The 16839-nt window shown below is 34.3% G+C and overlaps 1 protein-coding gene across 3 annotated transcripts in view; it reads left to right on the forward strand.

Annotated features, from left to right (window-relative positions):
• LOC126779447 (calponin homology domain-containing protein DDB_G0272472-like) overlaps positions 1-16839 on the forward strand; it is a 41195-nt gene that overhangs the window by 437 nt on the left and 23919 nt on the right. The window contains exon 2 of one of the 3 annotated variants that reach the window (XM_050503412.1): positions 9958-11192. In XM_050503412.1, the coding sequence (XP_050359369.1) occupies positions 9964-11192 (1229 nt within the window). In that variant the 5' untranslated portion in view covers positions 9958-9963. Of the gene's footprint in view, positions 1-9882; positions 11193-16839 lie in introns of those variants that run through there. The other 2 variants (XM_050503413.1, XR_007670354.1) reach the window with 2 other exon arrangements.

The raw sequence follows: 16839 nt of genomic DNA on the forward strand, positions 1-16839 counted from the left end.
TTCTAAAATTTTCGTAATTAGTTTCCATATACAATTTAAAACCTGAATTGTTGTAAAGAAAAAATTGTGAAGTCAGTTTCTAAAATTCAAATATGGTGGTACAATTTTAAATTAATTTATAATTACTTGATAATAATTAATATATTTGATAGTTATGTTTATTTACATTTTAAGCAATCAACTAAGGGTTTTTATTTAAAAACTAGTTTTCGCCCGTGGCTTTGCCCGCAGGTTTAAATAAAATAAAATAACCTATATCCTTTCTTGGGGCTTAAGGTTGCTTCATAACAAATGTCATTAAAATCGGTTCAGTGGTTTAGCCGTAAAAGCGAACCAAAGACAAAAAGACAGAGTTACTTTCGCGTTTATAATACTAGTATTGATATAGATATTAGAGTTTTAATAGAACGAATGTCTCAATATCATTGTAGACCCACCTTAACATATCACGATTCCGTTAAAAGATTTTCTCCTAATTCACATAAAAAAATGATTAGTTGATCAGGTTTACATTTGAATCAGTAATTTATGATCGTTTCTTAATTGCCTCGCCAATGTAGCTCCACCCGTGTGGAACCTACATTTGTTTGTTTAAGATGAATTTGTTTCGTTTCAAGCACAATTAAAATAAAAATAAAAACTTTCAATTGTTTGTAAGATGAGGTTTTTGTTGGTCCAATTATTAATGATTCTAAATTTATTTATTAATGGTACTAAGTAGGATTTTTAGGTGCCAAGATTGAGTAATTCATAATTAAAAAAAATATTCTACAGCTTATAAACCAACCCTTACAACGCCAATGTGCCACCGAGCTTGAGAACTAATATGTTATGTCCTTTGTGGCTGTACGTTGTATATAAATATTTAAAAAAAACTATTATAAATTTAATAAAAGTATAAATATTTATGTATATCCAATTAGTCCCTTTTAAATCTGTGGCAAGCCGCCAGTGAAGAATAAAACTCCTAGAAATATAAATTAAAATACGATACGAATCCAATGTCGTGGTAAGACGACATCCTTCCTTTTGATGTCACATCCGTTTAAGATGGTTACGTTTTAGAAATTTATTAAGGATATCCCTATTTAGAATACTTTTCTAGAAAGATCTCCTACACTTATCCAGGTTTTGAAACGTACAAAGGCAAACTAATTTGGCTGTAATCTGAGCGCTCATTGGTCGGTTATTACGTCATTCGCCGTCACTGACCAATGATCATTCGGATTCTATTAAGAGCGAAATAGATATTTTTGCTGTTTCTTTTGCAACATTTTTATAATTGATAACTGATAAGTGTCTTGTTATAAATAAATGTATAGGATAACGACATGTCCCTACTTCGTATGCGTAAAATAAAGATTTTATCTTGAGATATTTTTAACCTATTACAGCTTAGGCAACATCGCTACCTACCAAGTCTATAAAGTAAATAAGACTTGTTATACTGTACAGGATTATTTACTATATAAATATAATAGTATATGATTATTAGTTTAATTTTTTTATTGTTAATAAGAGTAATTCCTGATATTATCTTTAATACTTGGATAAAGTATATTTTGTCTTTGACTTTGGCTGTCTCGCGTTTCATTTTCCCACCAAAATCGCTGTCAATTCACCACTCCGCCATGACAGTCCAAACGTCAATCGTGTAAAGTACTCTATAAAAACGTAAACATTCCTCTGAAGTGTGAAATTGGCTTTAATTGCTTACAAGTTACAATGCCATCATACAGCATAAGCGCATTGAACGGTGAACCTGCGTTTACGCATGGTTGATTACATTCTCTAACTAATTACAATATTAATTACAATTCAGTTTCACTATTAACGTATGATAAATATTTAAAATAGAGAAATGATTCTGAAAAATAAAATATATATATTTTTAGGCTGTATATAGTAAATGCCATGTTAATAAAATACAGGAAACCTTTAAAAAAACACTATATTTTTTTATAATTTGTATATAAAAATATATAATACGTTAAACATAAATAAAGTCATAATCTAATCAAAAGAACAGTCATCCGCTTTATTGCATTAGCTTTTTTTCACAACAAAAAAAAAACATTTTTGCGTCAGAAGCATTTTAACGTTACATTTATAAACGTTATAGCAATGATGTTAATGTTTAAACTAGACTGGCAACGAATAGTATATTCGGCTTCTAACCGAATACTGAACAATATGCAGAATACTCGGCCTGATTACCGAATGATGGCTTAAAACCGCAATAATGAGAAAATGTTGATTTTTCTATATATATGAGGCCTGGATTAGAGTAGACTAGGGGGGTTCACAGTACCCTGGAAACCCACCCTAGAGAATGGAGGCCCGCATAGGCGGGCCGGCCGTCAGAGCGCCACGGTAGCATGCGAAAGCGATCCCGTGGCGCTCCTCGTTAAGACGGAAAGGATACCGCTGGTTTTTTAGTGGGAATTCCGTTGTTCGGGGTGTACTCGGCGCCTTGGATACTGGCGAGCCCCACATATCCCCCCACTGTTCCCATGGGGCAAACGCGGCAATTTTCCAGCGTTAAAAAAAAAGGCCTGGATTAGAGATCCAAGGCCTGTAGGCACTTTGATACTCGAGCCGCCCTATTCCGAAGCGCTCGCAGTAAAATTATATTATTTTTGTCTGGGCCCCACCGCTCTGCTGGCTGAGCACCTAGGCCGGTACCGGTGCTAGGCCTAGGAAATCCGGGGCAGGCCATTATACAACTCATTAATTTCTGAACAAAAATTGTAATTTTATTTTGAAGTGTTTCATTTAAATTTACGATTTACTTATATTGCATATAAATAAATTAATTTCGTTAGCTTCATAACTAAACTATATAATAAGTTCCTAATAAGGTAAAATTTTACTAATTAGTACTTCTTTTAGTTCTTATATAAATAGATAAAAAGAAAAATACACTTTTTATAACAAAGCATGTGTATAATGTATATAAATAGTAAAATATATTGTATATTTATCAAATGTACGTTACATTTGATAAATATACAACAATAACAGCCTGTAAATGTCCCACTACTGGGCTAAGGCCTCCTCTCCCTTTTGAGGAGAAGTTTTGGAGCTTATTCCACCATGCTGCTCCAATGCGGGTTGGTAGAATACACATGTGGCAGAATTTCAATGAAATTAGACACATGCAGGTTTCCTCACGATATTTTCCTTCACCGTTAAGCGTTAAGCAAGATAAATATACAAAATGATTAATTTACGATTCTTTTTTTTAATTTAATTTTTTTTTGTATTTTTTTTTAGTTGGTATTCGACCGAATATAAAATTACCGAACACGCCGAATATAATAGTAATATATTATTATTTGCAACTCTAGTAAATCAAGTATTTTCACTTATTTTTTTTTTTAAATTACATTAATGTTTTTTATCTGCATCTTTTAACCGCTGTAGGTGTTGGAAGCGTTTTGTATTACATTTTAATCGTAATGCATTAGCCAGCCACATTTTCGAACAGTAATTTATGATTCCGTAGACTTCTGGACTTCTGGAAATTTTCCAAGCGCAGTGGCTTAAAATTTTCAGCTAGATCTCAGATCTCAGAGATCAGAATGTTTTTTAAATACCTATATTTATTAGAAATACTCGCAATTTCCCGCAGAATCCGATCGTGATATTTCCGTGTCGACATTGGGATTTTGTTAACTCCCATTACTGGTTGTAGTCTGTTATACTTTTAGAATAAAAGTACTGAATACATACTGCTGATCGGGCAGCTTTATTGTTCTCACCAGCTTAAATTGGCCAAGCCTGATTAAGTAGTTATATAAATCAATAAGTATAACGTGATTTAAAATAAAACAAGTGCCATAGTAACGAAAAGAAAGATTAAAATGAATGTCGATAATACATTGCGAAGCCTCTTTAAATTTACTTGTAAATAAACTTGCGAATAATTGTCATGACTATTTTGTATTTAATCGTTTAGCGTTTAGTTTAAAGCTTATTCCACCACGCTGCTCCAATGCGGGTTAGTAGAATGCACATGTGGCAGAATTCAATGAAATCAGACACATGCAGGTTTCCTGACGATGTTTTCCTTCATCATCAAGCACGAGATGAATTATAAACACAAATTAAGCAAATGAAAATTCCGTGGTGCTTGAACGGGTTTGAACCAACAATCATTGGTTAAGATAATACATTGCGAAGCCTCTTTAAATTTACTTGTAAATAAACTTGCGAATAATTGTCATGACTATTTTGTATTTAATCGTTTAGCGTTTAGTTTAAAGCTTATTCCACCACGCTGCTCCAATGCGGGTTAGTAGAATGCACATGTGGCAGAATTCAATGAAATCAGACACATGCAGGTTTCCTGACGATGTTTTCCTTCATCATCAAGCACGAGATGAATTATAAACACAAATTAAGCAAATGAAAATTCCGTGGTGCTTGAACGGCTTTGAACCAACAATCATTGGTTAAGATTGACGCGTTCTAACTACTAGGCTATCTAACTCTTGTCAATAAATTATCATTTTATCGCAAATGAACTGAAACATCCTGAAACATCATGAAAACAAACTGAAACTCGATACATATGTGGTTAGGTCGTAGTTGGTTCGGTATAGACCTGAGGAGAGCTCCGCTCGTGGCTTAGCGGCACAGCACGGGAGAGGCCGCGGATGCGTTATATCGACACGATCCTCTCCGATCCGTGCCGAGGACGTCCATCACAGTGGTTTTAGTGGGTAAGAAACCCACATAACCCAGTTCCTCCCCCATGGGAGGCACCTTTCAGGTTTCCACTGCGTGAAAAAGAAATGGATCGGTATAAAATCGAGTTAGTATCGTAAACGTATAAAGGTTAGTAGATATTCCCCAAGTTACGATTTAACTGACTTTTATTTTCGTTAAGAATTGAATCGGAAAGGTATCGCAAAAATTAGCAGAATTGGTCCTCTATACACAAAACATCGGTCAGATGATCGATTAGTGTTGAAGTCTTGTATATTATATATGTATATTGTTAAACATATATAAAAATGTACATTTTTATATATAACCATAACATTCCTCTGCTGTATACAAAGAAGGTAGAAAAACGGTCTACAAAACGTTTTTATTTAACTATTGGTTTAGTTTAAGCTATTGGTTTATGAAATCGTATGTAAGTCCGTTTGACAGTTTTTTTTTTAATTTATCGCGTTCAGACATACAGAAAGGCGAGGCTAGACGTTTTAAAAAAAAAATAGAACCACTACGCCAGTTTGACAGGTATTTTTTAAAGCAATAAATTTTTCAATGTATAAAAAACATATAGGCAGTCTTGAAATACCTTGGGCTGAAAACAACAACTTTTTAATTTCCATTTAATTTAAGCATCAAAGATCGCACTTTCTCCGCCTGATAAATACATATTTCCAGTAAAATAATACGATTCGCCACGTTTGAACAAAGATACGGCAATAAACTAAAATAATTTCAGTCAAAGGTCTTTGCCTTGACTAAAATTAAACATGTGCGCAGAGAAAGTGCGTAGGGACGCGCACTGTTTTATCGATATGTCGATAATGTCGAGATAAAAAACCAATTTGACAACATAAATTAGCATTTTGAAATAATAATATCATATAAATTATTTATGATATATATATTATCTAATTATAAGCCATCACGCAACTTCAGTGCGGTTTGTCCAATGTTGTACACACACAAGGAGTCTTATAGTCTCGTATATCGCATATTAGTTATCGCCTGCTTCTTCGCCCGTATGTTTGAGAGAGAGATGCCATTCCAGAGAGTTCAGTATAAAAAAGTAGCCTAAGTCCTACCTAGTTCAGTGGTTTAGCGTAAAAAAGTAAAAAGTAAAGTAACAACCTGTGAATGTCCCACTGCTGGGCTAAGGCCTCCTCTCCCTTTTTCGAGGAGAAGGTATGGAGCTTATTCCACCACGCTGCTCCAATGCGGGTTTGTGGAATACACATATGGCAGAATTTCAGTGAAATTAGACACATGCAGGTTCACGATGTTTTCCTTCACCGTAAAGCACGAGATGAATTATAATCATAAATTAAACACATGAAAATTCAGTAGTATTTGCACGGGCTTGAACCTACGATCATCGGTTAAGATTCACGCGTTCTTACCACTCGGCCATCTCGGCTGATTAGCTAAACATGTACCTAACAAAATCTTCACAGATAAACACAAATTAAACAATTCATTCGTTCATTCGTTCTAGCAATGAAATTTGTTCATGAAATTCTTTTGATGCTTAACAGTCTCGTCACATCTCTACACTGATTAAGTCTGATAAAATTTACATACATAAATCCATTGACAGTTTTTACGCGTTACGTTTTGTGCCAAGTCGGCTGATCTATTTTTTTTAGATTCGCTTTACGCTTTCAACGTTAGCACGTGGTTTATAAATGCGTAGTTCATTTGAGTGTGTCGAAACTTTACAAAGATGATAAGGACGGAATTCTAATCTCTTGATTTTCACGCACGGTATATAAAACATCATTTTATATTATGATTAATAAATATATATAAGACTGTTGACGAGGAGTAAAAAGCATTGGCTTCAGATTATATATTATGTACTCCATACAATTGTTGGATGGGCGCGTCGCGCCTACGTTTTTTTTAGTATAGCTAGGTAGGTAAATAATTACCACAACCAAGTGTTAATAATATATGTACTTAATGTAAATTCCAATTATATAAAGTTACAATACAAATGAGGAATGCGTAAAAGTATATAGCGGAAATTAGTATAATGCCGCCTGCGACTCCGCCTGATTCAGGAGTAGGGAAAAACATCAGTTGTATTTTAAAAATATTTTCATTATTTAATAGGTGATTTCTCGAGGATTATGCTATATAAAATCACGCTGTCGTCCCAGTAGGTTCAATTAACGCAAGTGATTAACACCATCGGTATATTAACACAAAAAAAAAAAAACAAAAAATATAGTTGATGTCCTGAGCGATTTCGGCCGAAAGTTAATAGAGAGTTTAGCCCACTGCGCAGGACATATTATAGTGCACAAGTGTTTGCGAAATACAGGTGCACAGGCCAGAACCAACGGCTGTACACTCTGTGTACACACTTCCAGACTCCGGGCAGCCACTGAATATCTTCGACCGAACAGCTATCTAGCCACTTGACCAACGGGGCAGTCAAAAATATAATACAATAGTACGCTAGGTACATGAATTTACAACAACATCATAATAACAGAAATAACAACAATAAAATAAGAAAAAAATAAATATTAAATTTTTAAATTAAATAAATAAAAATATCGATAAAACGTACATCACTATTCACAAATAGCAGCTGATCGAAAACGGATGCATTTACGTTTCAAGCTATTTATAATATCATCTGAATGTAAGTCAAGTGCGAGCGAGTTGTTCGTTTACATACATACTATGTATTATAGTCCAGTTAAGTAAAATTAAATTTGAAATTCAAAATGGCCGCCTGTTATTCATATTGGTATATTAAATACTAAACGAATGAGTTATATTTGTACAGTGATCGTTAAATGTAACCTTTGTGTTACTAACAATACTTTATATAATTATCTTGTTGCAAAATTATCGAATTATGTATTCGTTTGATTGTAAACAGAAACGGAATACGATGATAAACGATGATGAAAATGGAATCGTATTTATGCGGATTTTAACTCGCAGCTGTTGATAATATAGATATTAGATTATTAATTTTTATTATTTTAGTCAAATTTTAAAATAGATCCCGATTCCCACCCGATGCAAAGCTGCCCATAATGCAGGCCGCATTTCCGCGTTGTATAAGTATATATTTTTTAGTTATAGTATATATATATATTTTTTTTTTCTGCTCGACTGACTCGTTGGTTTAGTGGCTAGATGCCATCAGATGATCAAATCCCAGGTCGGGCCAATAAAAAGTTATTGAGTTTTTCTGTCGAAAATCCTCAGTGGCAGCCCGGATTGTGGAAGTTGGAAGTGTGTACACTCCCGTACCTCGGAAAGCACGTGAAGCCGTTGGTCCTGCGCCAGAACGCTTTCCAGTCATGTCGGATTGCCGTCCCATCGGATTATGAGAGTTAGGGAATAGAGATTTTAATATCTTTAAATAATCTTATAATTATTTAGATTATTTTAAGAATCTTGCAAGCTTAATTAGATATTAAACAATTCCGACTACAATACATTTTAGGATATGCATGTCCTAAGGTTGCGTTAGAAGACTGCTCCTCCGTCTTTAGAATAGATATAAAATTCTGTACATAAAAGCTTACTATAGATAATTTTTATTTTTTGTATTAATTTCTTTTTAATTTTATTTTTAATTAGGCACAGGAGAGTAACTGTAATAACGAATATAAAATGTTATTTTATTAAAATTAGAAATTAACGATATTTATACTAAAAATACTAATTCAATTTTAATACTTTAGCTTGACTAACACTTGAGACTCAAAAATTCTTAAAACAAAAATAACAACGAAATCAATTTTTGGTATTCAGTGGCTATTTTCAGACACATTTTACACAAATTTTGAACTCTCTCACTCATAAATCATTACTAAAATACTCAGTGTATTTTATTTTCAAAAGTGCATTAACACGAACGCATCCATCAACACGTCAAATGCAATGGCGGCTGAAATGCGCGGGAATATTTTTGTTTTTTTTTTTTTTTTTATTTGTATGTATCACACACACGTATAATATTATTAAGACGTACAGATGAATAATCGAAAATCGGAATATATTGCGTCTTTAGTTACTCTGTTTCACTCATTTGTTACAAAAATAGTTTGACAGAGATAGAGCATTGTGTAAACAATAAACAACAGATATTTCACACTTTCTTTCATTATTGATATGACAATCAAAATAAGAAGACACAACATTTAACTAATCAACCGCAAAATGCATAATGGAATAGATATGAAAAACTTAGAGCATCAAATTTTAATACGTTTTTTTTTTTAATACTTTAGTCTATACGGCCAGCATGAAATAAAAAAAATACATTTATACCGCACAGTAGTAAAACACGATACGACGGCTTTAATGGACGTCTCAACATATTTTTTACGACTTTGTTTTTGATCTCAAAAACGCAATAAGATTGATGTATATTTTATATAGCTAATATTTAAAGTAATTATCATATAATAAGATTATTTCTCAATCAAAAAAATCATCCAAAAAATATATAATACTATAATCAAGTACATTTTAACAAGAACTTATGTGTCATTTAAGATTCAATTTAATGTTAAATTACCTAATTCAGAATAATTATACTTGACATATATATATATAACAATCATATACAATTATATATAAATAAGTAATAATGCAAATACTTTCGTTGAAAATATAACACATCATCTTGTTGCCTCTCTTGGCGATGGGAGGCCGGTTAATTTTTCGCGCAGAGGATCGTTGGAGGATCGAGGATGCTGCTAGCGTTCTTGCCACCATTCCACGCGGTCATGAATTGTTCAATAGCATTTTTAGGGCTTTAATACTTTAAAAAAATAAAAATAATGAGAAATAATAAAGAACTATTGAAGATCAAAAATAAACAAATACTTTAAGCTATTTTAACGCAAGTTTAAATTTTATTTATTTGCCAAAGGAAATGTTTTGCTTAAGATGTCATTCTTTCTCCCAGTACAATAAAACGTTACTAAAAAAATATGACCTACGTTACACATTCGTTCCGCTCACTCATTAAAGTTACTATCGTAAATATATTTTTATTTTATGAAAGAATAACAAAAACCTTATCGCAACATTAGTCACAGCTAAACACTAAATCACAATCGACACGCAAAACATCGCAAACTTTTTTAAAATCTGAAAACAACGTAAATAAATAACGTAGAAGCGAATTTTCTCGCATTATTTATAAACTTGCGGCGCTGGTTACAATTTCCGAACGTATTTCGAATTTGACAGCGCGCCATGTTCAACTTCTTTAAAAGAAAAGGCGGGAAGGCCGAACCGTCGCCCGAGACCTCACGGAGACAGCCGAGCGACAGCAAACCATCCTCAGTCGAAGCTCGCGCGCCGCGAAATGACAATGACGTAACGAACGAAAAATCGGTTCAACGCAAAGATGTAGTTAACCTCTTGATACCGGAAACCGATTACAATCAAAAGACCGGTGTCAGCGCCATATTACAAATAATGGCGGGCAAACGGAAAAGGAACAAAAGAAAACGGGACTACAAAATCGAGAACGATACGAAACGATGCAGCGACGCGACGCCTACGCCCGCCGAAAATAATCGAGACGCGCCCCAACCGTCTGACGATCCGGCCGACTTCGTTAAAGCACTCGTGTTGCAAAAATACGCAAAACCCGAGCCTAAACAACAACACGTGTCGTTAGTTTACGTGTCGAACGAGCCAGACTTGGAAGACAAACGACATGCGGAAGCATTACTGCGCGAGATCGCTAAAAGCATCGATTGTACCATCGACAAATTAAATGAGAAACAAATGGGAACCACGGACAGTAGGCTCGTTAAGGAAGCGCCAGTTTATGAAACAGTTGAGAAAAAGTCCATCGATACATACAAAAATAACCTTAAAGGTGAGCTGGAGAAATTGATACAGGACGAGAACAAAGATGATGATGCGAAAAACGACAAAGAGAGTTCAGAATCGCCTGCAACTAGGAAGTCGAATTTGAAACCGCCGCGCTCGGACAACGAAGGTTGTTCGGACGACGATCGTTCTGACAACGGTAAAAAGCGCGTTACATTCAGAAAGCACATAATCTTCGACGATGGTGAACAACAAACGGATGAAGAAGTAGATTCATCATTCGAATCTCTTACTTCTGAAGAAGCTGACTATCTAGAAGACTTACCAGATAACGATGAACTTCTAGGTGGTTATGTTGTTTCTAAAAACGATAATAAAACAGTTATTAATGTTAATCAAAATGAACCGATTATAAAAGTTGAGTGCGTTGATGACTTGAGACGAATAACAAGTGACAACAGTGATAGTGGATTCATAGAAGGTGATAAGAATGAATCGAGTGATGAAACCAGTGATGTTAAGAGTATCGCAGAGAGTGAAGACAGTGAATCGGAGGAAGAAATTGAGGAGATTGCTGAAGAAATAGAAGAAGAGAGCGAAGTCGATATCGTAGATGCAGAAGTAGATAATGCAGCAGAAACGTAAGTTAATAGATATCAATTTAATCAATTAGTTAAACACATTTTTTTTGTTTTATGTCACCTTTGATATTATAAGCCAATATTGTTTTAATTTACTTTTAAACAACAATGTATACAGGACCGGGCTTACAGATCCAGGGCCTTAGGCACTTTGACATTTTCTCCCTCCACTCCGAAGCAGTAAGATAAAATTGTGTTATTTTCAGCTGGGTCCTAGCTAGGCTCGTAGCTCGGTATCTTGTACGCATGAATCCGGAGCTGTGTATATAACAAGTAACTTATCGTTTCAACTAGAAGAAAGTTTTCAAGTCCACGTATATATACGTCTCTTGTATAATCTATTTATGCAGATATTAACGAAAAACACGCGGACGTCAAAATAACAGGGTATATTTTATGAAGCAATTACGTAAAAGTCAAAATGATGAAAACTCAGTATTTAATTTCAAACTTTTTTATAATGTACGATGATGTTCTTTAAAATTCGAAATTGAAAAGGTATTGCACCATACAGCCTGATTAAAAAAACAAATGATTATTGACGTTAAAAATTATGAAATATAAAAACATGTATTTATTGAAATATTCAAATCGAAGCAGGAAAACCAAATATTTATCATTTTTTAAATCAAAAAGAGTGGCCAGTTTGATATTTTGTTTGTTTACACTTTGTACGCCATTGTAATGAACTATTTATACATGTATGTACTATGTACAGAGGCAATTTAACAAAGTGTAAACAATGAACTGTCAAACGAACGTTTTAGAACGCGTTGTATTTTGACTTTGTAATGAAATTTCTTTAATATTAAGTGTAATGCTTTTAGCGCAAAAGGTATCAAACTCTGTGTGTGTTGTTTAGTTTTTTTTTTAAATAGAGATAAATATGCAAAGATCGAAATAAAAAAATTGCAATTATTAAGTAATAAATAGTTCTTTTTATTCGATTGATTGTATTTGCAATACTACATTTTTATTTTCTGTGCTCATTTGGTAGATTCCATAAGACATGGGCAGGATTATCGCAATATTTTACGATAACGTAAAACTGACATTATATTCCAGACAAATAATATTAATTAATAAAGTAAGTATTAAAATTCGCGTGGAAATGAACCTGCGCATATTTTAATCACTGAGTCATATTGTCTCTTAGAATAATGACTTCGGCAAATCCGTCCAAACAGAGCTTTCAACACGCGATCAGAAGTTTTCAAGGTGAAAGATTGACGCACTAGCTTCTTGAATCATGTCTTATTTGTAACCATAAACATAATCTACACGACTGACGTCTAATATTACACTAGAAATCATAATTATAACTTATTATCAAATTATTTAGGCTGCGAAATTTGTTCCTTCGTCAAATTAAAATATCTTTATTTAAAATTGAATTTTATTACATGTCAATTAATTGTCAATGTCAATCAATAATATTTAGTGTTATCTGTGAATATTATTGTATCTGTTACATTGTGACGGAGATAAAGGTGCGTTTAGTTAAATAAATCTGTCTTCGCTTTCGTCATTACATTCATACAGCAAACTGACAGATTGGCAGACAAGTAGCTCTTTCTCTTTCTATTGCTATACAGTCAGTTAATGTATCAGTTGGTGCCACTCGCTTGGCTCAGGTCTCTCGTTGATGGATACGCGTGACAAATTTTTATCTGACACATGTAGGTTTCGTTGAGCACAAGCTGAATAAACACAAGCACATGAATATTTAGTGCTCTAACGTTAACGACAATAATAATAATAATATATTTATATTCATAATGGATCGATTGAGATACTGAACATTGTAAAAAAGTAAAATTTGGTTTATACCATTCAATTTAGTTCCAATCCAAGGGTGTAGTACTCCTCGCTAGGTTAGAAAATAATCTCTATTTAGGAGTAATAGTCCCCCATTTTGTGTGTAACAAAATCATCATCATCATCATCATATCAGCCGAAAGACGTCCACTGCTGGACAAAGGCCTCCCCCAAGGATTTCCACGTTAGCCGATCTTTCGCTGCCCGCATCCAACGGCTTCCCGCGACTCGTTCTAAGTCGTCGGTCCACCTTGTAGGGGGCCTGCCCACGCTGCGTCTTCCGGTTCGTGGTCGCCACTCGAGAACCTTTCTGACCCAGAGGCCGTCGGATTGCGAGCAATGTGCCCCGCCCACTGCCACTTCAATTTAGCAATTCTTCGGGCTATGTCGGTTACTTTGGTTCGCCTGCGGATTTCATCATTTCTGATTCGATCTCGCAGAGAAACTCCGAGCATAGCCCTCTCCATTGCCCTTTGAGTGACCTTGAGCCTTCTTATGAGGCCCATTGTGAGCGACCAACGAAATGATTATGTACAATATTATTTCTCTTTAAGACTTTCTATAACAATATTAGATTATATAGTTAAATATCAACAAGAATATGTGTTTGAGTGTATAACTGTGTGTGGTGTGTGTCTATGACTGTGTGCGTGAGAGAATCAATCTCGAGCATTTTTCGAGGGAGTACTATCATTGAAGCAATTTCAATATATATAGAGTCAAATCTTACTCACTAGGAACTTATAATATAATGTTCTATATATTATTAATTATTTATTATTCTTCCAGTTCCTATAATAGATTATCCAAAGTTATTTCCATATAAAAATAAGAAACGCTTAAATATTATTATAATAATTACGCATTTATAGATTTGTTTTTAAATACGTACATACGTAACGGTATCGCTTATTAATGTGTAATTTCTGTTTCATTAATGATTAAGATTAAATTGAACGCAACATTTAGCGATTCAAAGGGGAAATGCTGCTAGCATTCTTGCCACCATTCCAAGCGGTCATAATTTGTACAGCAGCTATTTTCAAATCTATATATTTAAGGCTTTTATGTGAATAATTCTTATGTAAATAAAGTATATAAGTAATATATATATTACGGTTAAACACACGGTATCGAATTTTTGATTATAGACACCGGCTTTAGACGTCAACCCATATGAGATAACTTGTTACGTAGATACCTACACTTGCATACTACATATATTATGAAAATTCGTTCTGAAATAACTGAATGAGACCGGAAATAATCGCAGTAAATTAAAAACAAACGTCGAGAAACGATATTTTAAAATAATAACTTCTAAATTCTGATTGACTTATACATAATAAAAATATTAATTTCATGTACTATTGTATCGTTATTTAAGGACGAATTAAATTGACATTAAACTATGTGTATTGTAAAATGAAGAATCGTTGTTTAAAAAATGTTTCTAAAAATGTATCAAATTTAGATGGCGCTGGTGGTAGGGCTTTGTGCTATCTCGTCTGGGTAGGTACTACCCACTCATCAGATATTCTACCGCAAACCAGCAGTACTTGTAATTGTTGTGTTCCGGTTTGAAGGGTGAGAGAGCCAGTGTAATTACAGGCATAAGGGACATAACATCTTAATTTCCAAGGTTGGTGGCGCATTGGTGATGTAAGCGATTGTTAAATTTCTTACAATGTCAATGTCTATGGGCGTTGATACCACTTACCATCAGGTGGCCCATATGCTCGTCCACCTTCCTATTCTATAAAATATATATATTGTCAGGGCGCTTGTAATCATGACTAATCACAAAGAACTTATTAGTAAGATACTAATTAATATTCTTTTGTTGAGAAAACTGTGGTGAAAATGTTTTAGTATCTAGCATCCATGGTCTTTGCATGTCGGAGTACTGAGAACTGCGCTCAGCACTGGCTAGGCTCCTCAATAGTAATGGCACATGGCATAGCTGTCCTTCCCTTGGAAGTGGAACATCTTGCTCAGTTCACGTTCATGGCGGACAAGTCTTCTACTCTTAGAACTCATCGGTATAGAAAAAGTACCGTTGAGTGCAAATTTTTTTTTATAAGCAAACATTACAATTTGTTGTATTATTTGTACATACTTCAAGGTTTTCTGAAACGTGTTCCCGTTCATGAAACAACGGAATTAATATAATGTAAATAATCCTCCGCCTATAATATTTATTTACAAATAATCACGCATGGCAGACGGCCAGGCGTAGAAAACTACTGGATAAAACTCGTGTGACTCATTTCGAAATAGCAGAAAAAACTGCTATTCCCAATATAAAAATGTAAATGCTAGGTTAGTCTGAAAGCTAGGTTATACGATTGATGGTAATAAATACTACCATCAATCTATTATTCCTACTCAGACAGTAGGAATTCTGGGTTGAACCAATAAAAGAGTCTTTTCCCGACGACGGGACGTTGGTAGTTACAACTCCGTGCTTCGTTGCGCACGTCGATTCAAATCCGGAAAAAGCATCTAAAAAGTATATATATATATATATATATATATACAGTATATACTAGCTAAGCGTTTCGGCTTCGCACGGGTAGATAAGAATAAAAATGTATGTATAAGGATTTGAGAAAAATCCGTTTTTAATGAGCGTCTACGTCGGGGAAGGAGTAACTGTGACAAATCTCAATTCAATCGGGCGGGTAGATTAGGAGATCACGTGATAAATGGATTATATATATATCCTTGAAAGCTTTCTATGTATATCCCTGAAATCATTATAATTTTGCATTAAATAAAAAAAATATCTCGTGTCTGATGATTTGAGCAAACATTCTTATACCACTTGCAATTATCGACATAACCTTACCTTCAATAGAAGATGGTTGTGGCCCAGCAGTAGGATTTTAACGGGCTATTACTGTACTGCTTAATATAATCGAAATTAACCTGAATTCAGAACGGAATTCACACGAATTTAGCACTTGGAACTAGGTCAGAGAAATAGTGCAACGCTAACTAAAGATAATATTTCATTGTACTCGAATAGATTGTTTTGATAATTCTATAAGTGATTTGACAGTGAGCTGAACAATTATAGATTACCTAAGCAATACGTAAGAGCGCAGGGGTCTTTGGCGGTAAGCCTGTGACTCGTTGTTGGGGGCCTCGTGCCTTCAAAATTTAAAGTAAAACGATTGATTTCGGCAACGATTATTTTTGGTTCAATTAGTGGTAGGGCTATGCGCAAGCCCGATGGTTTAGATACCACTTATCATATATTCTACCACCAAACATTTATTATTGTTGTTTTTCGGTTTAAATGATGACTGAGCCAGTGTACCTACATTTACTTAGGTCATAACATAGTTTAAAAGGTGGCGTATTGATAAAATAAGGGGTGCCTAATATTTCTTACAGTGTCAATATCTCTGACCAGTGGTAGTACCACCAATAACAAACAAACTTACTTTCGCATTCTTCACCAGCGTGTACCCTTACACGGGGGGGATGTTTGGTTGCCTATATGTCAAGTCTGCGTATTATGCTATCTCCATTAGTAATTTCATCAAAATTTGTTGAGTAGTTAGTTGTGCAAGATTAACAAATATCCATCTAAACAAACTTTCGCGCTCATATTATTAGCATGATTTAGGATTTTTTTTTTACTTACGTTAAGAGTGATAGAGTTCCTCTGTGTTTACGAACACACTTGCGCACTTTAATTTCTCCTGTGCAAATGACTAACCTCCCTGAAACATATATTAATATCTCTCTCTCCTCTTAAACGGCTGGACCGATTTGGATGAAATTTTGTGTGTATATTTCAATGGGTTCCTGGATGGTT

This window comes from Nymphalis io, chromosome 29 (genome assembly GCF_905147045.1).
Source record: "Nymphalis io chromosome 29, ilAglIoxx1.1, whole genome shotgun sequence".
NCBI classification, from domain to species: domain Eukaryota; kingdom Metazoa; phylum Arthropoda; class Insecta; order Lepidoptera; family Nymphalidae; genus Nymphalis; species Nymphalis io.